Raw genomic sequence first — 25,796 nt, 5'->3', positions numbered from 1 at the left:
TAAATGAGTCAGTTTTTCCTCATACCTACTGTTGCTGACTACTGTTCTTTGTTTGAATAATATCACTTAATCATCCTTTTCTAACATGATAGACATACTACAAAATAAGTAATAAAAGTATGCAGGTTTAATGCTGATATCGTATCGGATTAATATCGGTATTGGCCAATACTCAATGCTGCAGTATCGGTATCGTATCGGAAATGAAAATTATTCAAGTTTTGCAATAATCACTAGTTTGAAAATTTCAGGATGATATACTGTAGATAAAATGTTGGGAAACTCCAGAATAAAGTTTTCAAATTGACTATCCCCTTAGACTTCTGTTTATGATCCTCCCATTAGTTTTTAAAGCACATACCACTACATCATCTGCATATCATTGCATATTAGTAGTAAGTTATATATTCAACAAACAAACCGACTTCTTTCTATTTTATGCTTAATTTCTTAAACTCTTCTAGTGTAAGATTCTCAAAAGACAAGATGAATCTAATCAGTATGCTTAATTTCTGTTTGTGTATTGAAAATCTGTTTTCATTCTAGTTTAGTTTTTCAATAAAAACATTTTTTTAAATTTTCTGATTCATATTCGTTGTAGGTATAAAGAGTCCCATATGTGAGGATGGCTCTAAAAATGATTTAACAACATCATGAACATTGTTCATCCAATGTAAACAGCTCTTTTAGGCCTTTTAGCAAAACTTTAAATGCAGTTGTTTAACACTTGGTAGAATGCAGACTATGACGTTAATTAAAAACAAGACACATCATGAAAACTTGTTTCAGTGTTAACACCACACAGTGGTAAATACAGCTGGATCTGCAGCCTTCCATTCACTCCCCTAAAAAGGGTACGAAAATGACCCCTCGGCAGTAGACACACACTTCTACAGACCCAGATACACACTACCCTAACCTTAGCCCCCTTTCACGTCCCCCCAAATTCCCCCTCCCCCTCCTTGGTAATTGTGTGCATTGACGCTTCCCAGAGGCGCGCTCTCTGCGCTGTCGCTCCCCCCCAGTTCTCCAGCGAGCAGCATTGACTGCTGTGGCAGAGGGAGGAAAAGGCACTGTCTGTTTTGTTCGAACCTCAGCTTCAGACTGTCATGCTTTAAAGTAACCCAGACCTCTGATGCAAGCACTCCCTGCCCAGCCTCTCCAACGTTGCTCAGCTTTTGAGCATTTATCGAGCCAGCGAGGAGAGACAGGCGCAGACAGAGAGAGGGAGAGGAACCAAAGGAGGGAGTGTGTGAGAGAGAAGGAGCATGACCGGGGGAGCAGTGAGGGAGGAGATGACAGACTAGTCGCGCTGGATGATCAAATTCTATTTTCCTTTTTCATCTGTCATGCAAACCAGGGGTGGCTCTCCCAGTAGCAACACAGTGACTGAGGCAGATTCTTCTCTCCCAACCTGCAGGATCGTCCCTCTCAGATTATGGTAAGGTTCACGTCGCACACAGCCTGTGTGTTGACTGCTGGTATCCCACAATGTCAACACCTTTTTCCCCCTTGACGTAGCAATCAGATGTGTCTTGATGTTTACCCGGTGCAGTGGCTGCAGTCTCCAGTACTGTGCACGCTATTTTTACTCGAATCTCAACTGGGAGGTGAATTATTCAGTGTTTTCTGGATGCAGTGTGTGGGACTCTGTTGTGCTTTCTTTTGAGTTGAAGCCCACACAGTTGACTTGGATACAGTTTGGCTTTGTGGGCTTAGATCTGCTGTGTGGGAAGAAGAGCATTTCTATTGTTTTCTGTGTTATCTTCTGTTTACAGTGACTTGTGCTGATGTGGCTCACATTTGGAGAATTGCAAATCCTACAAACCTTTGCTGATATTGGATCTGCCTTATTTTTGACACATTAATTGCAGCATTTAGAGCCACACCATCCTATTCTGTTTCCCTAGTTATCTGGTTTTCTCACGCTGGTTTAGATTTCTGCTGCATTCACAACCAGCTTTCTGTGGATTTTTGTTGTGTGTCATTTTTGCACAAGTTAAAAGATTTGTTTTCTGTGCTTTTTTTGATCATATTTGCATTTTTTACCCCCTCCCCATTATCAACATCAAGCATGCAGCCTTGTTTTGATAAGCTTTATTGGAATTCCCACCAGACCTAACCAACAGATGCTTTTGTAACCTACAGTTCTGGCATCGCAGGCAGGACACGTTTAAAGTGTGCTCCATGATTTAACGCCACATACAACATCAAACGAGTAGCGCAGTGTCTGTTGGGCTTTGGATGTGGAAAGAGTTTGTCCTCCCTTGGCTGGCTGTTGTCAGGAGTTCATAAATCTCTCTTGAGAGGGGAAGGAGAGGCGTTTCCCTCCCTGCTTGGACATTTTCAGGTTCTGCTTTTGCATGCCACAAGTTTCTCCCCTTCCACTGGGATCTGACAGTCTTCATTGCTGGTTTAATGATTTGCCAGTGTTGCTTTCGATGAAAGATGTAGAGCCTGGCAATTTATTGGTACAAATTAAAAAACCTCCAAATTTAAAGAAATCTTGCCAATTTCAGTTTGTCATTGATTAATTTGAAAATGTTGTTAGTGCTGTTCCCTCAAAAACATACTATACTTTGGGAGGGAACTCAAACACCAAGCCAACTGACAAATGAAGCAGTTTGATGATTGGACACATTAGTGCTTCGAAACAGTTTCAGTGACTAAAAATAATTCCACCAAACTGTTTTAACACCTGAATTACGGTAAAGAAAAATGTCCTATGCATTGCCTAAAGTGGGACTGATAAACTTCGAGCTTCATGTGCTTCCACAACGGTGATAACACATCCACTAAAAAGATGGAAAAAATTACCTTTCCTGTTTTCTACACCAACATAACGGATGCAGTCTCTGTGACATCACCCATTTGTTTATAATACAAAGTTTTGAAGTAGGGATGCACGATATTATCGGCACAATATCGGTATCGGCTGATAAAAGCTTAAAAACACGTTTATTGGTATCGGCAGATATGAAAATTTCTGCCGATATGCACAGCTGATAAGAAGCTATTCAGTTAGGATTATTATTATTTTCCATCTGAAAAATAAGCTCCTTAAATAAAATGTAGCACTTCATTTATTTGCACTGCAGAGCTCTGTGTCTGTCACCAGGTTGTTACAGTAGCTCTAAAATAATCAAATGCAACTTGGTTATGTTTAAAAATGCATTGTACATTTAAAGTTCATGTGATCTAAAGAAATTATTTTTCTGTATTTCAATACTGAATGTCTTGAGTTTGAAAAAATAATACTTTTGTTATTTATGGTAAAATCAAATGTTTTTTGTCTTGTTTTATGTGTGTTTCTTAAACAAATAAGACCGTCACAATAAGAGTAACATATAAATTCTAGTACAGGATAGACTTAGCTTTCTTTACAGTGAAAAAAACAAACAAACTTGTGATTATCGGTATCGGCCAAAAGGGGTTTCGATATACCGGCAAAAATCCAATATCGTGCATCCCTATTTTGAAGCACATTGTCAACATCGGCCGTACGGGAAATGCCGAACGCAACCTGGATTTGTTTAAGATTGGATGAGATAAAGAGCTTCTGTGGTTCTGCTCATCTGTCTTGTCTGCCCTTATATGGATAAAAAAATCCACCAACCTATAGTGTGTGCTGATACAGAATGAGCTGTTCAGACCCAAACTGTTGCTTGAACCAGGCTATAAACGCGTTTATTGTTGCTGTTAAAATCTGCCTTTTTGTATTAATGTGTATTTGGTTACTGGTGTTTTTGCAGCCAGCCTCATGTGGACGCTTGAGGAACTGCAACTTTTTTGCACTTCTTGAAAGGCTTAATAGTTATAGACAGAGTTGAACTCAAATCTTTTTAGCCCTATGCTCAAGCTAATCTATGTGTTTACGTCAGTCATTATAAATCACAAACACAGGACTCTTTGTGGATAAAATGTCCTGGCATTACGGTACAAATCTTACAGGCTTATGAGATAGGATACATGAAGTAAAATCTTCAATTAATCCTGATATTGATTTTAAGTCATATCGCCCAGCACTATACTGATGTTTCTGTTGAAGTGCTGCTGTTTCACTTTGCAGAGCTCTGTTCTTCTGACTCTGAGTGGGCCTCTGTCTCCACTCTGCTGCAAATAGCTTCACTGCTGATGCTCAGTATTACTGTTTGCTTGAGGAGGCAGGACTCTCATACAAACAACAGAAAAGGGTTGATTTCCCTAAAGTTGTCTTGCTTAGGTGGATGTACGCTCGAGTTTCTCTGACACTAAATCGTGTTGTAGCTTTTCCTCCTTTTGAAATAATTTCCCACAAACACAGAGCCTGACAGAGCGGAGGAAATGGAACTAAAGCGATTACCAGAGATTACTTTGCTGTATACTGTTAATGCATGTTTCTGTGCTGCAAACAGACACACAGACAAGCTCAGTTAGCCGTTCAAAGACATGAAATGAATGAAACAGGTGAGACTTGGAGCCGAAGCAACAGAAATGATGACTGCCCTGTTCCATTTATCAGAGTTAATGGTTGGAAAAGGTGAAGGAAGGAGCGGGCACATCAGCAGACAGACTGTCGCTCTCTCTGCCTCCCAGGCTGGTGTCTGTCTGTCTGAGTTTGATGCTGATGGGATTGGGTGGAGTGGAGAGCCTCTCCTCACCCTCTGGTTCCCTTCACTGACAGCTCTAAAACCATTAAGTCTTCTTTAGTTAATCAGTTCTGGATTATTAACTTCCATGATTTGGAGGTAAAACATATGATTCCAAAAGCTTCAGGTCCATTATGACGACTTGACATTGCGTGAATTTCTATCAAACCTTTATCTGCTGTAAGAACCTAAATCCTACTCCCAAAAGTCACATCTGTGTGTGTGTGTTAACACATTAGAGGGTATAATCTAGGAAAGTAATGTGCTGCCATCGTAATCGTTTAAAGGCAGATAATCTGACGGCTTTTGGAGATTGGTAGACACTCAGCAGGACACAGGATGCGACTCGTCTCATCTCCTCATTAAAATAAAAAATTCAGGATGCTGACAGTGAACATCTGCTGATTTATGTGCATCCCTGAACATGCACCAGGCGTGTTGATCGATTCCTGTGAATGATTCCTTTTGTTGATTTTGTTTTCTTGCTGCACTGATCCGAGACTGTCATCACTGCTCCTTAATCACAGACGACGCATTCTTAATCTGTGCTTTGGATTCACACTGTCTCCTCACCGCCCAGAGGATTTCTTGGTGCACTTCTATTTATGCTAGCTGACTGGCTGGCTGGCTGGTTGGCTGCCTTGGTAACTATGGTAACAGTATCCCCCAGAAAGCTGAAGGAGACCTGGGCCTTGCTCGGCTAATTGTGAGCAAGTGAAGCATGTCAGCAAAGTTCTCTGTCCTCCCAGTCTGGACGAGGGCCTGAAAACTGGACACGTTTGATGCTTGGCTTACGTCACAATAGAAGTGATTAGCTCTCATCTTTTGTTTCTCATCAGAGCAGTGAATTGTCTAGTTGTCTGACCTACATACAAGCAAACAAAAGAATGTGCTTACACTTATGATAAAATCTCCTTTACAAGATCTATCAAATTACACATTCAATAGCTCATGTATTCTCAGTATTAATCTGCTTCATTTATAATTGTTGTGTGAAGAGTGCTGTGAAGAGTTTCAGACCAGTAATGAAACAGACTCAAATTGCTGCTCATGCTTCTTTTCTTTTCCAAAAGACAAGCAGTTACCACCCAGAAGGTCTCAGACAAAGCAGTGCAGACTTGAGGTGCTGTTGTTTAAAGGTTTTTATTTTTAAGCGTTCATGTGTGAGCAGAAGCACTTGTGTCACTTTTGCTGTAACGGACATTTTTGACTGATATGCATCTGACAAAATAATAAACCAAAAACAACAAAACATGTTTTTCACTGCCTTGAAGTGTGTGGGGATAATGCAAACAAGAATCTCTGACAGGGTGAGCAGGATCCTGAATGATAAGTCTGCCTCATCCTCAAAGGATTCTAACTGGCATAACAACAGATGCAAGAATGGTACCTGGCTTATTGTTGTATGGATGATTAAAAGGAAACCAAAAACTACATAAGATAAGCAACATTCTGGCTAAAAAAAACAGGCTGCTGACCTTTTTTCAGATCTGTGATAAAAAAAAATGGAAAAATGCCAATTTTCTTCAGATATGAAAAAAAGGACATGACCATTTCGATATATTAGGGGTTCTTAGATTTGAGTTAAAATTAAGATTTTTCTTCACAAGATTCTGTGATCTAAGACTGAATTCCAACATAATTTTGTGTTCCTAAATTAAAGGCGGAATTGTGATTTTTTTCCGACTCCGGGATAAGAGTTAAATTTTTATTTTTATTTTGACTCCTAGGTTACAGTCAGAATTTGTTTTTTTTTCCATCCTCAGATTTAAGCCAGGATTACAACTTTTTCACAAGATTCAGGGATTAAATTCAAGAGATTCTGAGATTAAAGTCAAAATTTCAATTAATTTTCAATATATAGTTTACACTTTGGTAGAGATGTCCCGATATTACATTTTCACTTTCGATACGATACCGATACTGCAGCATTGAGTATTGGCCGATACCGATATTAATCCGGTACGATATCAGCATTAAACATACATACTTTCATTACTTATTTTGTTGTATGTATCATGTTAGAAAAGGCTTGATTAAGTGATATTATTCAAACAAAGATCAGTAGTCGGCAACAGTAGGTATGAGGAAAAACTGATCCATTTATTATTAACCACTGGGTAACAGAAACTGCTTATATCGGAGATTTTAGATGTATTCCGATACGATACCAATACTTGTTTTTTTGCTGATATCGGACCGATATCAGATATCAATATCGGTCTGGGACACCTCTACACTTTGGATTGTGATTTATTGAAATTTCTTAGATTTAAGTTCAGATTCCACTTTTTCCACAAAATGAAGAACTTTCGTCAATAAATTAGCTTAAATCTTAGTTTAAGTTGATTTTCTTAAAATGAGGTTCTTATTCTGATAAACTTTAATTTCTTCATTTTTTTCAGAAACCATAAGTTTGAGAATTGATTTTTTTTCTCAGATTTTGAGAAAAGTCAGACCTTTAAAATAAGTCAGTGGAAAAAAAAATCCTGGCTTTACTTCAGAAAATGTATTTTTTAGTGGCCCTGGCATACTCTTGTACTGTCAGACCACCATTTAAAGACAGTTGTTTCAAAATACTCATCCAATTATGATTTTATTGGAAAAAAGGTTATGTATACAGTTCATGAAACACCCTCCTATCCATGGTTAGTGAGGCTATTAATCATTTTCTTATAAGCATACTTGTTTGAAAAATGAGCAGCAAACTGAAGCCCTCAATATTGTTATTGTGCTGTTGTTACCTGGATTGCAGGACAGGCTTTGTCCACCAGCGTTGATTTATTAATTTCCTTTCTTCCACAGACCTGCTGTTCTCACCCTTCCCTGGGCTTCTCCATCAACCATTTCCAGCTGTGTGGCTCAAAGTAAAAAGCAGTTTTAATGAATCAGTATTCGCTGGCCGACGCCATGACAGACAAGTAAGTGATTGATCTTTTTAGAATTGTTTGTGTGTGTGAGTGCGTTTGTGTGTGTCTGTGTGTGTGTGCAAAGAGCCCACTGTACTCTGGCCTTTTGTTTAGTGTGAAACAAGAAGATGATGTGATTACACTTCTATCGCTCCTGGAAGTGTTTGTGTTTCAGTGCAGGACTGGAGCATCGGAGGAGCGTTGTGGGGGTTTGGTGATTGCACAGAGAGAAGTGTGTTGTGTTGGGGGGCCGGGTGGAGCCAGTATAAAGACAGTCTGTTTTGCCCCCTGAAGACGTATGACATTTGCATCAGGGCTGATTTGCATTCGCACTCACTGTGCTGGTATGTTGCTGCTGCTGTTAGCTGCTCTTTATTTCGCTCACAAAACCCAACCTGTCCCTCTGCTCCTTCTCTGTTCTCATTCTGTTTTTTTTCTTTTGCCTCCTTTTATTTCTCCACGCTCCCTATCTCTCTTTTTGTCTCTTTTGTCAACTCATCATTGTCTCTTTGCTGATTCTTTTGAATTTTATCCATAGAGTGTGGAGGTTTGGGGTTCAGTAGGCAAAATAATCTGCTGTCAGGAGCCATAATAAGCGGAATAAGTGGAACAAGGCAGTCAGCTGAAAGGGATAGGTGCCAAAGCGGTCAAGTCCAACCTTTTATGAGCTGTAAAAAAAAGTTTGGCTCAGAACAAAACAAAAGAAAGTGGCTGTTTTCAGACTCCTGTGCTGAATCATTGCTGATAATGATTGCTTGTGCAGGACTTTGTGATGGTTGCTATGCAGTTGGTAGAGGCTCTGAGGAAAGGATGTGATTCAGTGTTTGAATGCACTTAGTCAACCTCCGTCATCCTTCCTCTCATTGCTAATGCACCTGTCTGGCATTGTGAAGGGCAGAAAGGGGAAAGAAGGCCTGGTGAGTCACTCAGGCCTCAGGGTAGCTCTTTAAGCTAACATTAGCACTCCATAATGTCAGCATAAGAGTGTAGCTGGTAAGCAGGGCTGTATAATGCTATATTTGCCCAGAGGGGAATTTCTCTTGCAAATTAGAAGGTTGTACCACTTCAGCCGTTCCCTTAAGCATGCATTGCAATTTTTGCAGTGCCAGACGCTAAATCTTGGATTTTTTTTTAAGTGTTCTTGGATGCAGCTTGAAAGGAGAAAAAATGTTTATTTGAGGACGAGTTGCAGCTTAATAAGCCTCCGCTGCACCAAATCAAAGAGAGCTTAAAGAGAAAGTTTCTAAGTAAGTGATGATGTTGTTGACAAGCTGTCCCATTGGATGAAAGGTCTCCTGGTAACCAGAAAGAGGGGCCAAAGGGGGGAGGGCGGGACTTTATTGTGCGTCTGATGCTAGTCCATGTTGTAGGATGATTGTCCGCTGGGGGAGAATGATAAATGTTACGCCAAAAGGGAAGTGAGGGGAAAAGTTGGAGGACGTGCCCCCCGATGGTGACGGCGAACAAAGCCTCCCTCGACATGGGACTACTTAAGATTCATACAAAAGCAAAAGCAGAAGAAGACGGCCACTTATTTTCTCTCCAACACTCCCCCTCTTATTTTCTCGAGCTCGGACATGAGCAAACATTTGCACATAGCAGGATATCAGAGGACATTCCTCTCGATTCATGCATTCCAGTCGTTTTTCCCAGAAACATCCAGAACAAGAAGAACCCTTTGATTCCACATTTACTAACAAAAAACACGCAATTGCCTTCGCTTTTGTTTCTTAAAACAGTTGTGTGTGGATGTTTTTTATGCAGATGTTGCCGTTGATTCAGGAGCTGATAATCCGTCTGTACCAGGATGCTCTGAGGAAACTTTCTAAAGCCAGATTTGCTCTGTCGTGCTTGTAGTTTGGGATTCTTTTTGTTCAAATTCAAGCCTGCATAATCCTTTTGAATACACTTCTTTATGCGGGTGTGCCTGTGTGTGTGTGTGTGTGTGTGTGTGTGTGTGTGTGTGTGTGTGTGTGTGTGTGTGTGTGTGTGTGTGTGTGTGTGTGTGTGTGTGTGTGTGTGTGTTTGGTGTGTGTGTGTGTGTGTGCGCAAAGTAAAGGGCTCATGCACCCTTCATATAGGATTAAACCAAGAGGGAATTTCACCTACTTCTGTTTACACCAGGACTTGGTGTGTTGCATCATGTGGGAAAGTAGGACAGGAACACAGTGTAGTGGAATGAAAATATGCACCTAAGAAATAAAAAAGGCCTAAAGAAGTGAGAAGCCCAAAAGCAAAACATGTGGGACCCTGTTTGTCTCAGCACATTAGGGAAAAACATGAAAAACAAAAGCAAGATGCTTCTCCATGAGCCCTCAAACCATACATCCCTTACTCTGTACGCAGCCGTTTTCATCTCGTTTTTCCATAAGGAGAATCCTCCTCCCACTCCTTCTTCATTCGTCTTTTGTCCTCTCTGAATTTGCACGCTCGAATATCCTCTCTCATGGCAAACCTCTGTTTTCTTTCTCTCATTTTTCCTTCCCTCCCCCACCTGTAGTGGTGGTGCACGCTGACAGGCCTGTCAGAGACTTGGGATGTTTGGAGATGGACAGTGTGGGTGGTTGTACATGAGTTTGTGCCTGTGTGTGTGTGTTGGGTGGGGTTGGGTAGGGGGGCTTTTACAGGAACGACCACACTGTCACAGAGATGAGAGGCCTCTTCCCAGCCCTCTCTGTATCAGTTTGCTTTGTGTGTGTGCATCAGTCAAGGTCCCTCATGTGTCTGTGTTCATGTCAGTCTCAAGGGAGTCAGGATTAAAAACCATTACAGAGACTGGTTTAGGCTTTTGTTAATGGCACTTACAGAAAGCTGCATGTATGTCAGCAACGTGCCCAAGTCACAGATGATTTGTCCAGAATTGCTCCCATGAGACATTTGACTTTAGAGATTGCTTTGTTTGAAACAGGGTTTACTGATCCCTGTTCCTGATCAATCCAATAAGAATCTATAAATTTAGCCTTCCATATAGCCATAGAGTAGTCTTTTATGAGGAAGTAAAGTTGTATTAGTAAAGGTTGTTTTTAGATTCTACTTTAATTTAATTTTTGTAAAAGTTCCTCCCAGAGCTCTTTGTTACTGCAGAAGTCTCTGTTTTTCTTGAGTTGTGAATCTCACAAACAGCAAACAGCTTTCCGATGCGCTACAACCACTGTCTGCCAGTGTTTTCACATGTCAGCTAGCTATTACTGAAACTTCAGGTCAGGCTTAATGATAACATTCAATTATTTTCCAAATCTTCACCAAAATAGACTTCTTACAGCTTTCAAAAACCTTAACTTCTATACCTCTTTGTTAAAATTGCACTAAAACAAGAAGTAGGTGATGAAAGCTAACAAAATATTTCTTTGTCGTGCAGCTGGTTTGATGTCAGTTTTCGAAAAGAGTATTTCTCACCCCACCCCCCACCTCCCCACCCCCCAAAAAAACAAAAATAAGAAAATAGATAAAAGGAAAAAAAAATACTGTTCAATGGTTACCACTAACTCTTACCCAATTGTTTGAATAGTTCCTTCCCCCTAGACAAAAGGAGATAGATATCAATTCAGTGCAAAGTTGTTGTAGGTTAGTTAGACTCGGATATAAGTTAACCATTTAAAAACATACATTTTAGAGGAGATAATAAAAAATTATTTCCTCTTTGATAAAAGAGTTAAACAGTTACGATGATATCAGAAATCTCAACCATTCTCTAGAGTGGATCAATCCAAGAAACCACATGATGGTTCACAAACATTCAACATAGAGCACAATGGGCTCTGCAGTAGCTATGTTACTGTTAGCTATTACAGACTTTAACTTTAGCAGAGGCTCAATGTTTACATTCAGTGATTACTGAGAGCGTAGCCAAAACAGACTTGTTTGGACTCTCAAAGACTTACTGTCTACCTCTTTGTCAAAGTTACACTAACAAGAATTAAAAAACAAAGGCTGGCCAAACATTTCCAGATGGTGCCACTGGACTGATGTCAGTTTAAGGGATGAGCATTTCAAGCTAAATTTCTATCAGTAGACTAGATAGTGGTGCTAATTCGGCAGTTTGTTGACTTTGAAGAGTGGGTATTAGTAATGTTTGTCTCGGCAATTGTGCCATTGTTTGTGTGATGCTAACGAATGAGGCAAATCTTTTCTTCTTCTTTTACTATTTAAGTCACTTCCTCTTCTTATTCTCCAGTTGAGTAGTACAGTTTGTAAACACCTTTCAGATATGCTATAACTGCCGTCTAGCAGGAATACTGTATTACAACCAGGCGCTGGTAAAAACGATAAAATTTTTACTATTTTAAAGAGTTAAGATTCAGAATAAAAACTTGAATTTTAATAAATTAACGAGTATTTGATGCTTCTAAAATCATGACCCATCTCCAGTCAGTTCACACAGTTATTGAGCTCTTTTGTCTCAGCAGTGACACAAGAAGAACAAAGGTTTTATTGATAGATTGGTTTGGCGGATTGGATTCTGAACAGCTGGGATTTGGTTCAGGAAGACTGATGTTTGAAACAGCGTACTGGTTTGAAACATGGAGTTTAAGTCATAAGATACTGCTGTAAGCCAAAGCTCAAATCTGTTCAGCTCAGAGGAAAATCAGGTTTCACAGTGGACTGAGCTCAATAGCGGTCCTGTCAGTATGTTTACCAAAGGCAGGCTTTCTGAAGTAGGTCTATTAATAAATTTGTTCTGGCTTGAAGAGCCTTCAAAAGACTTGCTTTTCCCAGTCCACATTCAAGTCCACTCATCAATTAAAAAAACAAACCCATGACATCTCCACTTCCTCTCCGTCCCCTCTCCAGACCTCGGTGTCAACCGAGGGCATAGTTTGGGGGCATGGCTGGGCCCGACACCCACTCAGGACGTCCTGAATTGAGACGTTTAAAGGCGTGGTGTCACTGGTGTCACTGGGATTCAGGGGTGCATAGTAAAAAGTCTAGATCAGCTGTCAGTGGGTTTTGTGGGAGCAGAAGGAAGCCAAGTCAGAGTGTTTCCTAAGGATGTCGAGGGGGATGCAACCTTTGGCCTCCGTCGCATCAATCTTAGACGACTGTCATCTTCCCCCAGCGGTCCATTGATGCTGTCAGACGCAGAACTTGGGTTGTGTGTTTGTGCTTGCTTGCATACATAGCACTCTCCGTGTAGACAGAATACATCATGAGACTGTGGTCCTGTTTTAATAAACCAGAGCAAAGACTGGTCAACACTGAACATCAGAAATGTGGACAGTTCCCTTACAACAGACGATCTCAGTCGCAGTGTATCATCTCTGCTTAACATAATCTGATTATTCTTTTATATATAGTAGAGCAGGGGGCCTGCATTACTGTAGCTTACCCCCCTTAAAGCAAATGCTAATGAATCTGGATATTTGGGTTGATTTAGGTGACCTCATTTCGGCGTCTGAAAGATTTGCCTCCTTGTCCTGGGACGGTATTTGAAGGTTTATCATCATTATGTAGTCCATAATTAAGAGTTTTATTGACCTTAAGTGTGTTTTAAAGTTTATTGAAGGATCATTAATTGGCCTGTTACACATACTGAACTCCAGTGGAGGCACAGTAAATATGTAAGCCCGTATTTTCCACTCAAACAGAGCCGGACAGTGGTGGAATGTGGGAATGGAGCTTGTGTACTTGTGCAGGGAGAATGTATTCAGCCTGCTTTTAAAGGGAGGCAGTCTGAGGGAACAGACTGGAAAGTGTTGTGAATGGAGGCCCAACCATCTGTCACGATGGCCATAAGAAGATTTCTACTTTCCTTTAGACTTGCGTGCTCTTGTTTCCATGAACCGAAAAGAAAGCTGAAGACTTTTTTTTCCGCAGCTGGCTGTTCTGTAGCTGCTGATGCAGATTATTCCAGAAAGTCTTTGTTCTCGCATTGATTCATTAGTGATGCATAAGTCGAGTGCTGACACGGCACTAAATTTGAAAGGCTCTGAAACCCAGTTTTTGTTGTGCATCTGATGTGGTCCTTCATAGGGTGAGGGATTTTTCTCTCTTCTACAGTTTTTGTGAATAGAATCAAACTTAGGTTGTTTTTTTCTGTGTTGGTTTTACGCCTCCTGTGATGCTGGTTTCGCGCTGTAAGCTGGTTAAATTTGGTGATCCTCTGATGTTCCATGTCGCTCTACCAACAGATTAAAGGTTTTGCTTAGCCACTGAAATATCCCAACATCTACTACATGGCTTGGCACAACTTTCACCAAAGACATTAATGGTTTCCAAAAAAAATAAATCTGAATAATTTCTGTCATCTCCTGATGTTTTCTGTTGCAACGGCATGAGATTAATACAGTATTTGCAGTTTGGGGGGAGATGTCAGGCCGGTTAGCTTGTCTAGTTGTTATACATGTTCATTCCCCCTGAGGGCAGACTGTTGAAGATGTAAAGATATTTTGTGAGAACAGCAGGGCGAGGTTTTTGGCGCCACAGCAAAAGTGCAAAGAAAGGAAAAGAAAAATGATCTATAAACATTGTTTTTACAGTTTCTTTTGGAAAAAAAGCTGCAAAATATTGAGTGTAGGCTCTTAAACCACCAGATGCAATATAGCTCAGTGTTTTTAACATAGTGTCCAAAGTATAACTTCTTAACATCTGTAGTATTAACATTTTTCTTTCTTTATGCACTTAAACTGACAGTTTTTAAAACACTTGAATAGTGTTTTAATCTTACAAAAAAACAAATATTTTGATGGTTATCTAATTTTGAAATTATATCTTTTCTTATGTTTTATTTGCCCATGTTTGCAATGTAGTAGAGCCCCCATACAACTTTTTCATGGAAACAAAACAAAAGCAAACTTTGCTTTTGGATGCTCTCCATACATTCTGAAGATCTGATCATAGTCACAAAATCTATTGGACTTCTTATTTCTTAATAAACAATTATATGATTATTTGGTTATTCAGAGATGGAATACTGCAACTCATCCCTAATTAAAGTACTTCTCACCTAGGGATGGGTACCGAATTAGGTACTTTCATTGGTACCGACCAAATTCTGTCAAAAGTACAGCGTATTGATTCACGTAAAATCAAAAGGTACCATGTTTAGGTACCTAAATGCATCCTTGTGACTGTGAGGGAGTGGAAGAAAAGGTGATTTTCCATGCTGGACATGAATACAAAATTTCAAGGTTATATATTGAAGAATAAATTTGAAAAATGTATATATACATATATATTTTATTAAACAAATTTATGTTTTTAACACATAAACACAAAAAGTACCTAAAATTGGTACCGTTGACTACCGGTACCAATTACCAGGTACCGGGCATCTGTACTGTATCGTTTCAAATGTGAAAGGTACCCATCCCTATTCTCACCACCTGGGTATCTCAAGTTTAATGTCTGATTTATTCAAACTATAGAACGATTGTTTACTTTTTCTCATAATTAAAAATAATAAGACTCATCATTTATATGAATATTTATATATATATATTTTTAACCACTTCTTAGACTTGCGTGAGGAAGCTCATTCTGCATCTTCAGAAAAGTTTTATTATTAAGTAGAATGAAGATGTTGCACATTTCAGGGCATCATTCTTCTGTATTTCAGTATCAGATTAATCATTTTCTTAACCGTACAACTTCTTCTTAAAATCAAAGTTAGGCAGATTTAAGGATTTCAGTGGCCGACCTCTCTGGGGATTAACCCACATAGAACAGACCTAATTCAACAGAGCTGGAGGGAGAGTGCTTTCTCTGTATTTACATCTGGATGATCCTCAGACGTGGCCGCTCACGGTCGGACATTTGTGCTGGAATATCTCTGGTGGAGGATGAGGAGGAGGAGGAGGAGGAAGAGGAGGAAATGAGCACAGCGACACAGGCCTCAGGTTTCTCACACTAAATAATGTTATCATTTGGCTGCTCTTCATTCATGTGTCCTTGGTTATGAAAGGTCAGTGATCCGACAGACATCATATGACACCAGTGGATGTTTAAATCACTGTGTAATTATGTTGTCTTCCCAGAATGCATTTGAACTCATTTGAATGTTAGTGTGTGTCTGTGTGGATGTTTGTGTACTTGTTCTGTAACGGCTGATTTATTATGTAACATATGTTTTCACTGATTCATCGTTCTATCTGAAGGTCTAGACCACTAACACACTCACACAAACACACACACACACTGCCTCCTCCCCCTTGCAGACAAACACACACACTCCACAGAACTGTCTTGTCTGATCTTTCTGTCTTCTCCCCCCTCCCTAGCTTGAGGATTTTATAATTCTCCGGAGGAAGAGCGTCGCATCTTGTAAGGAGCCACAGGTCAGAAACTCTACTCCTCTCCCTCCCTCCCCCTCCTTGTTTTCGCTGTGCAGACCGACAATGAGCTGCTCAACGGCCCTGCATGCTTCAACACGAATGCTGCATGCTTCTACAACCCACCTGCACCTCCTCCCCTCAGGGCTTTGATGCTTTTGTGACTCCCCTCTGCATGACCACACCTGGGCAATACGACTTCTGTTTGATTCTGCTCTACTTTGGGGCTTGTGGTGCACATTTTTCTCCCTTTCCCCTTTTTATCCATCAAATTAATGAAGATTTTCTTTTTCTCCCTGTTTTTCAAAAATTCAATCACTTGGAACCAATCCCACGCTTATTGTTGTTTTGTTTGCCTCTAAAGATCTTAATACACATGAACAGCTGCTTACCTCCTGCGGCCTACTGAACACCAAACTTCATGCCTTTTCTCTGGTGTAGACTGTTTTTTTTTTAAATCTCCATTGTCCAATCGTAGCCAAGCAACTGTTACAAAGTACAACAGCAGCTTGCCCAAATGTCTCCCAGTCTGGAGACATTTGGAGTGTGACAGAAACCCTTAGAAGTTTGCAGGTGTTTCTTTGTCAGCCTTTCTTATAAACCAAACACACCAGAGTAAAAGTCAAAGTAATGAAGTGAACATGTGTTTTTCCCTATAACTTCAGCTAAATTTCCTTGATTGACTTCCACTGATCTGCAAAAAATAAAACAATAATAAATTCCCTAATCTGAACAAACTAACAAAATTCATATCTGGTAAAACTAAGAGATTTGGATTTCTGCCAATGACGTTTTAACAGTACTTCCAGTGCCAAGGAGTAAACATTGATGTGACTGATCTGGAATTCTGGATTTCAGGACCCAAAAAGACAACCGACGAGACTTTGAGTATCAGTGAAGGTGTTAGCATTGTAGTCTGAACTCAACCTGCTGAAAAGGACAGCTGTAAGCCTTCTTGGCTGTTTGGGATCACTGGCTGTGCCGATGTCGTACCTTGAACTAAAGTACCGTGTGTCTTTTAGCGGTCAGTTAACAAGTCAGATGTGTTGTAAAAGTAAATAAAAGAGTTAAGAGAGTTTGGTTGTGTTGTGTTGTGTATTGGCATGTTTGAGTTGCAGGTATGCTAGGTGGCTACCAACTGTGACATGAACAAGGTTTAAACTTCTGCTCTAACTTTGGAAAAAATGGGAACAGGTGAAAAATTATCTAGACCAGGCATGGGCAAACTATGGCCCAGCGGCCACATGCGGCCCGTTAAACGTTTTAATCCGGCCCGCCGAACTTGAAAAAATTAAATGAATAAACCTTGTTAATGTTTTATTTTCCCTGCAATTCTGATGTTTTCCCACTAGATAGCACACTGTAGAGACATTGGCTTTGTTGAGGTGAAGCGTAGGTCTATTACTTTACCCTCTGACCCATCAGCCTTTCTGTAAAGATGAACGGACCTAAGAAAAGGAAAGTGGACAAAACAAAACTCATTGAAACACATGGGAGTGCGCAGATGCGCGCGGATAAGATGGAGTGGATTGTCAGCGATCTGTTACTTACAAAAAAAAAGCTCAGGAACATGTCTGTATAAACCTTCAATGTGAGTTATTTGTCTAATTTTTATATAGAGACGTTCACATTTAATATCAAAATATCACACAAACAATTTTGACACAATCTTTTATTATTTTTTTGTTTTTTCCATTTTTAAAACCAGTACAGAAAAACAGCGTTTTAAAGAAAAGAAGAGAATTGCAGAAAATTATCCAAATTCTGGAAAAAGTCTTTTGCCCGTTTTTTAAACATATAACAGTCACTGGTAATTGTATCAGTGGATTTGCTTTGCATGGCCACCATTAGCAGAGCTAGCACCACCAGCATTGGGTCCTTAATGCTCACATTCCTGTGCTGGTTTCGGGTCGCTCTGGTAGTTTGCACAGACACAGCTTGAAAACGGCTTCATCTACCTTTTTCTACATCCAAATCCGCAAAATTGCACTGCACTGCAAGAAGCCATCTGTCATCTTGGTTGTAGCTCTTTAACCAGAGGTACAACCCAGCCTGTTGGACGTGGAATGAAAGTCATACCTTGAGCTGACAAACCTCCCTCCATCTGCCACAAATAAGTCACCAGCTTTGACTTCCTTGAGTCGAAAATCAAGAAGTCATTGTCTCTTAAATTACTTTTGACTTCAAGTGTTTAATCTTCTTCTGTTGTTGTGAGTTGCGTATGTAGCGTGCAAGAATGTTTGGCATGCAAAGCAAGTATAACTAAGGAAGAAGAGGCTTAGCAAATGTTGTGCTGAAGCCAACACCTGTTTCCCAGTCCATGAATTTCATCAGAGCTGCTGCATTTCTTCTCCAATTACTTTTATGACGGATCTGTTTTATTTGTTATTGTACTTATTCAGGGTATTGGGTTTCTCGTTGCCTTTTATCACCTTAAGGACGGAAGTGTGCCCTAATTCTGTCAGCCACATCACAAGGCGTCCATGTGATAAGTGCTTAAAGTTTAAGATGAGCCCTTTGTGTCGTTCACCCCTCTCTGTGTGCTAAAGGAAACGGTGAAATCAGTTTTTTATGTCCTGGTATGCCAAGTTCAGGAGGACACACTGTTGGTGTTGTGGCAGCCTGTGGGTGATGGGCTGAGTTTTCACACAGCACTCCAAAGGAGGTTTTTGTCTCTGCTGCACCAAAATTACCACCATGAAATCAGTGCCTGCTGAAGACTGTGCTGAGAGAAAAGGAGAGGAGAAAGGAGACCTTCTTGAAGGCAGAAAGGAGAGAGAAAATATAGCCCTGATGTTTATGGCTCTTTAAATGTGCCATGACTGCTGCAAAAGCCTAGTGACTGTTTTTTAAAAGGCTGTTTTGTTTCTCTGTTTATCCTGTAATTTCATCACCCCAAGCGAAAAATCTGTGAAATGTCTGAGGGGAATCATATTCCTTTCCCCCGCTGTTTGATTCGAACCCCTCATTTTGAAGATCTGTTCCTCTGTGGCCACTGAAGTCACCTGCTCTGTGCTGTATTGCTGTTTTTAAAAACTACTACCAATGGGACTACCATTCACCGACTTGTGACCGCGAGGCCTTCAGCTGGGAACCACAAGACCTTCGGCTGGGCTTTGGCAGCTTCCAAAAATAGTCCCACATTATACGCCCCAAGGCCTCACTGGCATCGCTGCAGCCTCGAGGAAGCTTCATGAAGTGAAAGGTTTATTACTTTGCTGTGAGTGGTGGTTTCTATTTGACCCGGACTAATGATCCACAAATATTCACCACAAGATAAAAAAACAAAAGGGCTTTTAATGCTGCATTAGAGCCGTATGCAGGATCCTCACAGAGGATCAGATTAAAGAGCTACCCTTCTGCTGGGTGCAACACTCCCTGAGCACAGCAGTTGCTGAAGACTTATGGTGCGTTAATTTGACTCTGTCAAGCTTGGACTTGACCTTAATTTTGTCTGAGTTCCTTATACAACTCTTCGACAGCTGACCAGTATTTCTTCAATCTCTGGTCCTGAATGTCATAGAACCACACTTCTTTTACTGGTACCCTTTTTTCTTTCCCTTCTGTAATTAAATGACAGTTAGCAAACAGCTTTCAGATAATGGAGGCTTCCATATGAACTAAGCTACCATGTGCCAGCTTCACAGCACTAAAGCCAGGTTCTGGTAAAAATATAAAACATATATTTCTCAGTCAAGATAAAAGTCGCATTAATTCTTTTTTTTTTCTTTTAATGAGTTAATGACTGTTCGTCTATTCAAAAGTCATGACTCATCCCTTTTTGAAATCTTGAGAACACTGTTAACGTTCACTGATAGGGTCCTGACAAAGACTCGAGTCCCAGTCTTTAGAAATATGTAGCCACTATGAAAGTGCTAAAAACTGCAGTTCTTCGAGTGTCCACTTGAGGGTGGCCTCACAAATAGCAAAAACCACATACACACCAATACAAAAAAGCTGATCTTTACAGTAGAAGTAAGTATGTAAACAGCCTGGTTCATAAAACAGCTTGCGTATGAAAGGCTCATTGCTCTGATAGTATACTCTGTACGTGCTGTAACAGTCAAAATGTCTATGGAAATTTGATGACAGTGCCAAATGGAACCACTTGGGGGCGACACTTTTCGGTTTGGTTTCTTTTACATGCAAGTTGTTTTTCAGGGATACGAGCTAGCGATACGTTTCCAACCGAGTGAAGGACCCTAATCAGTGACGTGTTGGTGAAGGGTTTTACTTCTTAATTTAACTTTTCATGGATAAAAAGTGAATTTTAGTCCAGTGGTGGGCTGGCTTTTTAACAGACAGCTGTGTGGACAGTCCCACTCTGTCATTTCTGTACTTGATGCTAATCTGCTAATCCTGGGATGGGACTGATAGCTCTCTACACCTACAGAAAAAAAGCTAGGTTGAGTTTGGCATTCCTAAGATGGCCCCTATCAACGATAATAGGTTTCAAAACTCTATCAGAAACAGATGGATGACATCATGGACCCTGCGTCCACATTATCTGTAGTCCTGACTCATAAAAGTGGAAGTCCCATAAAATCTCTCAAGATTACAGGCTACAAAAAACAAACATGGCAGATGGAAGGAGAAGAAGCTTTGACAGTCATCAGGCTAAATGATGCCTGCTACTTAGCTGGTACATCCATAGCAGTAGCTATTTTAAAAAAAAATTAAGGTGTCAAGGCAAGTTTTGAGTCCATCTAATTTTAAAATCTACAACATTTGCTATGGCTGTGTCTGATGTGCATCCCTCTTCAGCCAGCTTGGCTATCATCCTTTCAATGAGACGATCCACAATGAGTGTGTGCTGGGCTGTCCTCAGGGTTCCCCCGACACTACAGGATATCTGATCCTTAATATTGAATGAGTTTAAAGATTTAAAACCGCTGCGGGCATGATTGTCTTCCCAATACATTAGGAGAAGTGAAACCACTCTTAACACACCTCATAACACAGGAAAATCTCACATGACAGCCTTTTAAAAGCCTCAAACCTCATTTGTCTGGAGAAATCAGAACAAAAATGCAGAAAACTGGCTTAGAAGTGGTTTAAAAGTTGTGTACTCGTGAGGATGACATCAGAGGAGCATGTATTGTATACGAGGCCACTTTCCTGGGATATCCTCATTGTTAGCTCTCACAGATGTTCACAGTGAAACTCCTCCACTTATTTCCTTCCTTTAAATTAGAATAAAAAGCGCCTGGTGATTATGTTTTCATGTTAAACTACAGAGGCATATTTAGCAGGAAGAGAGGGGAACACCACACAGCACTCCTTGTTCCTCTGCTGAGCGTACTTCACTGGTCCGTGCGTTTATAGGCAAGTTTTTCAGCTCCTTCAGAGCCATGTGACTCAGGGAAAAGGGCGTGTTGTTTTTAAAAAGCTTGCCATCGACAGACTAAATATACCCTTTACTGGACCTGACCCTTCATTTGCCTTTGCTGTGGCCACTTTAGGTCGACATGCTAGCTCAGCAGGGGCCCTACAACCAATAATTATATAGGAGGGTTTCCATTTAACATCCCTTGTGTAGTGTTGCCTTCACACAAGCTCTCTCCCTTAATTTAGACATTTGGTTTGTCACAGATGGATTACGTACGGTTAATTCTACCTAACTGATTTTCTGTGCCAGCCTCCAGCCTGTTAAACATCAAAAATAATCACTCAGTGCATGTTATAATTCATCCTTAAATGTCTGTTTTTGAGTTAGTGTGGTGAATGTTGCAGATCACTCAGCTAATCCCTGATCTGGCTTTTGTGAAGTTCAACTTTTCCTCCCATCTGTCGTCCAAAGAGAGCTCACCCGGGATAATGTATGCTGACTGCTGCATCATCTGCTGCAGTTTTTTTTTAAACATGATTTTCTCCATATGACCAACAGTCAGCTGTGCAGTGAAGGTTGTGCAGCTGTTGTCCGGATTTTGGTTTTCTTGATGTTAACATGATTTGGCTTTGACACGGTGGCTTTGCACTTCACGGCTGAAGCCTGATGTCTGTTTTCACCAAATTCCACAGGGGATGGGAGCACTTCTGGGCTGTTTCATACGGACAATTTGAGAAATGGACTAACTGGTCTTGAAACTAAGAGGAGCTCAGACTTTCATATTAATACTCAATGGCAGGTCTTTTGGATAACAGGGCTGAATATTTGGTGGAGACCCTTTTTTCATGCCAGGATTTGTTCAGAATTTTGGGGTCTTTTATGGTTTTAAAACTGCTTCTGTCCAAAAGTTGTTGAATATATGGCTAACTTTAAGCATCTACGGAGGCTGGTGCTGGTGCCAATAGTGGTCATAGGGATAAATCAATCCAGCTTTTTAAGTCTGGATATTGACACCTAGGCTTTGGTATCAGCCAATTCTGATACCAGTATCTGATTTTTCAGTGTAAACCTCAGCAGTTGATAAGTGAGGAATTAAACTTGCACATATTGCAAGTTGCTGTTTGAATTGTCTTCCGTTATGATGCTTTAGCTCTGCTTAGCAAAAGGCAGGGACTCATAAATGTTGAGGAACATAAAAAAGCCTCAAACTGAGTTGAATGAATCAGTCTTGTGTCACCAATACCTAACCTAACTTTTTTGATGCAGTATTAAATTGATACCCAATATCAGGATTGTTTTGTGAATCCTTTATCATAGTGATGGCAAAACAGCTCTTGTTTTACGAGTGTTTTTGTATCTTGGGTTTTTTCAAAGATGCTATGAGGAGGAGCTGTTGAAATTGCACTCCCTTGCCCCCTTGTGGCCCGGAGTCTGCGCACGTGGGTTTGTTTGGGAATTAAATGGAGATCGGGTTGTAACAAATTTAACTTTAAACTCTTTACTGGATATGATGCGCAGAGGTAAGGTATTTATCAGTACAGTTATGGTTTGAAACGTGACATCAAGCAAATGTTGTAGTAGCCAGCTATATGTAGCAACATCGGCAGCCCAGTGCTCTGAGGTATCTGTAGGCTAACGTGACAACAAGTAAACACTGTCAGTTTGTTAGTAGTTAAGTAGCTGTCTATATTTAGTGCAGCTGGCAGTCCGGTGCTCTAAGACATGTCTGTAATGTGTAACATTAGTAAATCCTGGTTATGTCCTGCCAGTCATTAGTAATAACAGATAATTTCATTTTAAAGTGTGGATTACTTTGCATATATCGAAAAGGGAGACTTTTTAAAGATCACTGTCAAACTCCTCACAGCCCGATAATTTGGATACTTAAAACGTTAATGGTCAAAATGCTTATCTATGCTATACATGGGATAAAGGTTGCATTAACCCTCCTTGACTCCAGAGGGTGCTGCAGAAAATCTGACACTTTGCTGCAAGTGATGAGAAGTGAGAAGGACAAAGAGCTGTGGGTGTAATGAAATAATAAAGAAGTGATATGTCTTGGTTAAACTTGCTTTTTTTTAACCTCCCTACTAAACTAGTGGTGTGTACTGATTTGGCAAAAATGTGGTCTGCGGAACATAAGAAAACACATTTGCATTTTGGGAAATGTAGGTAGTTTTGACAAGTAACAACACAAAAAATGCAAAGTCTCTTTTCTCTGCTCTTTATATTTGATTTAAACGTCCCCTGCATGATGACAGTAGTGTAATGCTAAACCGGGGTGGTACAGTTTTCAGATGTTATCCATAACTGGCACAAAACTGGAGATGCTCTGTAACCCCGCTCATGAGATGGAAATGAAATCGTCAGCTTGAGTCACAGCCAACACTGAGAGACAGTAAAGCTGTGGTTGTCCACACTTGAAACATCAAAAATGGTCCTTCAGCCTGTGAGGAAACGCAACCCAAAACTCTTATGCCGCTGGCAGTGTTTTGAGTTAAGCCCTCGATCCTGTCATTTCATATGCAGGGATTTGATGCCCACAGTTGGCATGATCATGTACACATGTGAGCGTGCTCCGGTCTCTGCCACATCTAACACCAAACTACATTAATCTGCTAATGACATTGGAGCCGACATCTGTCCCCATCAGTGTGTCATCCACTGTGGTCGCAGTATTTTGTTTCAAGTGAAGGCTCACTCACTCAGGCGACTTCTCAGACAGGCCTGGCTCCAAAGAGCACAGAATACCCCGGGAGAATACGGGAGCAAGGCCTCGTGCTGCCTGAGAAAAAGGCGCAGAAAAGAGTGTTTTAAGCTTTGTTTTTTAATAATGCATAACAGACCTCTAGATGCACTTTTCTAAAAAGTTTTTACACAATTGCAACATCAAAACCCAGATTTATATTTCATGAATACAAATATGCATTGTGTTTGCACTTTGAAACATCAAGCATGTGTCATATGTCAGAAAGAGCTAAACTTACATTAAAACATTGAACTTTTATAGCTGCAATACAATTTTTTTAACATTATGAAATTAGGAGTTTCATATTGTTAAACCGCACAGACTTTAGCAATAAATGATTCAACAAACAAGAAAAATATAATCAGACTTAAAGCTCCTGTGTGGATCTATTTTCTCATGTCATTTTTGCAACCCATGTGGACAAAGAAGCGCGACTGTCAATCAGTATTTGCATACTTTTTTGTAACAGTTAACTGTGTCCTTAAAATAAATCTTTGCCCAAGAAATTGTAAAAACACATAGTACATTGTTAGCTGCAGCTCCTGACACCTTCCCCACAGCAGTGACTTCAGACATTCAAAATAACTACAAAGCAGGAATCACTTTTGTTTTTTATGGATTAATTTCTTTGTACATATCACATAATAACTAAAGCATTAATTTCAGTCTGTTTCATACCTAGCAAAAAACAAACAAAAAAAAAAAAAACGCAGGAGCTTTAAAACCAAGTATCCAGTAAACTAAGCATTGAAATTTCCTAAAGTAACTTTCAGTTCTTAATAAAGAATATGAAATAAAGGCCATTTAATAACAATAAATTATTCAGTTTTAACTTCTTTAAAGCTCTGTAGAAGTCCTTTCTGATTTTGGCACTGTGGACAAAGTGATACGTCTTATGGAAGCCGATTTTGTCCTCTGTTTGCTTGTTGTTGTTTTGACAAAAAAAAACAAAAAAACAAACTGTACTCGTTTTCCCTGAACTGTAAAATGTGTCCTGTGTTATTTTATCTCTGTGCTTAAGATTACCTCCTCTAACTTCTATACTATTGCAGCAACTACAGCCATCAAAAAATATTGAATAGAAAGCTAGAAGTTTTTTTAATGTGTCTGTCTTAATTTATTATATGAATAGCCATCAACAGTCACATGATCCTTACTTCATGACTACTAGTTATGAAATCACACTATGATGAAATTTTGTCAGAAATCCTTGCCCATAGCACCCTCATTAGTAAACTGTCAGTTCTGTGTAATCGTCACACCCACAGCCGGGTGGGTGCAGCTCTACAGATGGAGAGCTTGATTAAGGGAGCAGTCATAGAAAATGTCTTGTATGAACCAGTTCACTGCAGAAAAGTAGAAAGTAATGTATCCTAATCCTGTTTTCCCTGTCATGTTTACAAGAGGACGTGTTGATCATCTGGAGGATGTGTGATGTTGAACATTGTGCGTTATTTGCTGCAGATAGTTTTACTGCAAAGCCTGAGTGGGTGTGATATGATCATTCATTTATTGGTTTATGGCTGCTGCTCAGCATACCCAAAAAGTACCAGCCCTTACAAAGCGTTGCATCAAAAAAAGGCTGAGTTTTATGACTGCATCAGCTTTGAAAATTAAATAGTAGCACCACAAAAATCAAACTACTTAAAGCAAAGTGAGAGTGCAGCACAACTTGAAAATGTCATGCTGAATATCCAGAAGAGACTAACTTTCCACGACTAAAAGCACATTTCCCATTGCACAGTTTGTTTTTTCGTGGTTAGGCCCATTGGTAATACAGCGACAGAGGGATGAGGGGGGAAAAAAAGGAGAAGCAGTCTCTTGGCGTGCTTCAGCTAAAAGAAGAAGAGCATCTCTGTGCATTGATGCTGATGATGAGTGAGTACATGGAAAAGAGAGCCACTGAGGGGAGAG

The 25,796-nt window shown here is 40.1% G+C and overlaps 1 protein-coding gene across 8 annotated transcripts in view; it reads left to right on the top strand.

The window, feature by feature from the left end:
* sema4d (sema domain, immunoglobulin domain (Ig), transmembrane domain (TM) and short cytoplasmic domain, (semaphorin) 4D) overlaps window positions 1-25,796 on the top strand; it is a 55,734-nt gene that overhangs the window by 8,006 nt on the left and 21,932 nt on the right. For 5 of the 8 annotated variants that reach the window (XM_074690122.1, XM_074690121.1, XM_074690123.1 and 2 more), the window contains exon 2: window positions 7,434-7,549. In XM_074690122.1, coding sequence (XP_074546223.1) covers window positions 7,512-7,549 — 38 coding nt within the window. In that variant the 5' untranslated portion in view covers window positions 7,434-7,511. Of the gene's footprint in view, window positions 1-1,046; window positions 1,442-7,433; window positions 7,550-15,753; window positions 15,811-25,796 lie in introns of those variants that run through there. The other 3 variants (XM_074690120.1, XM_074690119.1, XM_074690118.1) reach the window with 3 other exon arrangements.

The sequence above is a fragment of the Halichoeres trimaculatus genome, unplaced genomic scaffold (assembly GCF_033239565.1).
Source record: "Halichoeres trimaculatus isolate MK-OKI-2021-1 unplaced genomic scaffold, fHalTri1.1 fHalTri1_scaffold_16, whole genome shotgun sequence".
In the NCBI taxonomy this organism is placed as follows: Eukaryota; Metazoa; Chordata; class Actinopteri; order Labriformes; family Labridae; genus Halichoeres; species Halichoeres trimaculatus.
This window is presented reverse-complemented; position numbering and strand designations above follow the sequence as displayed.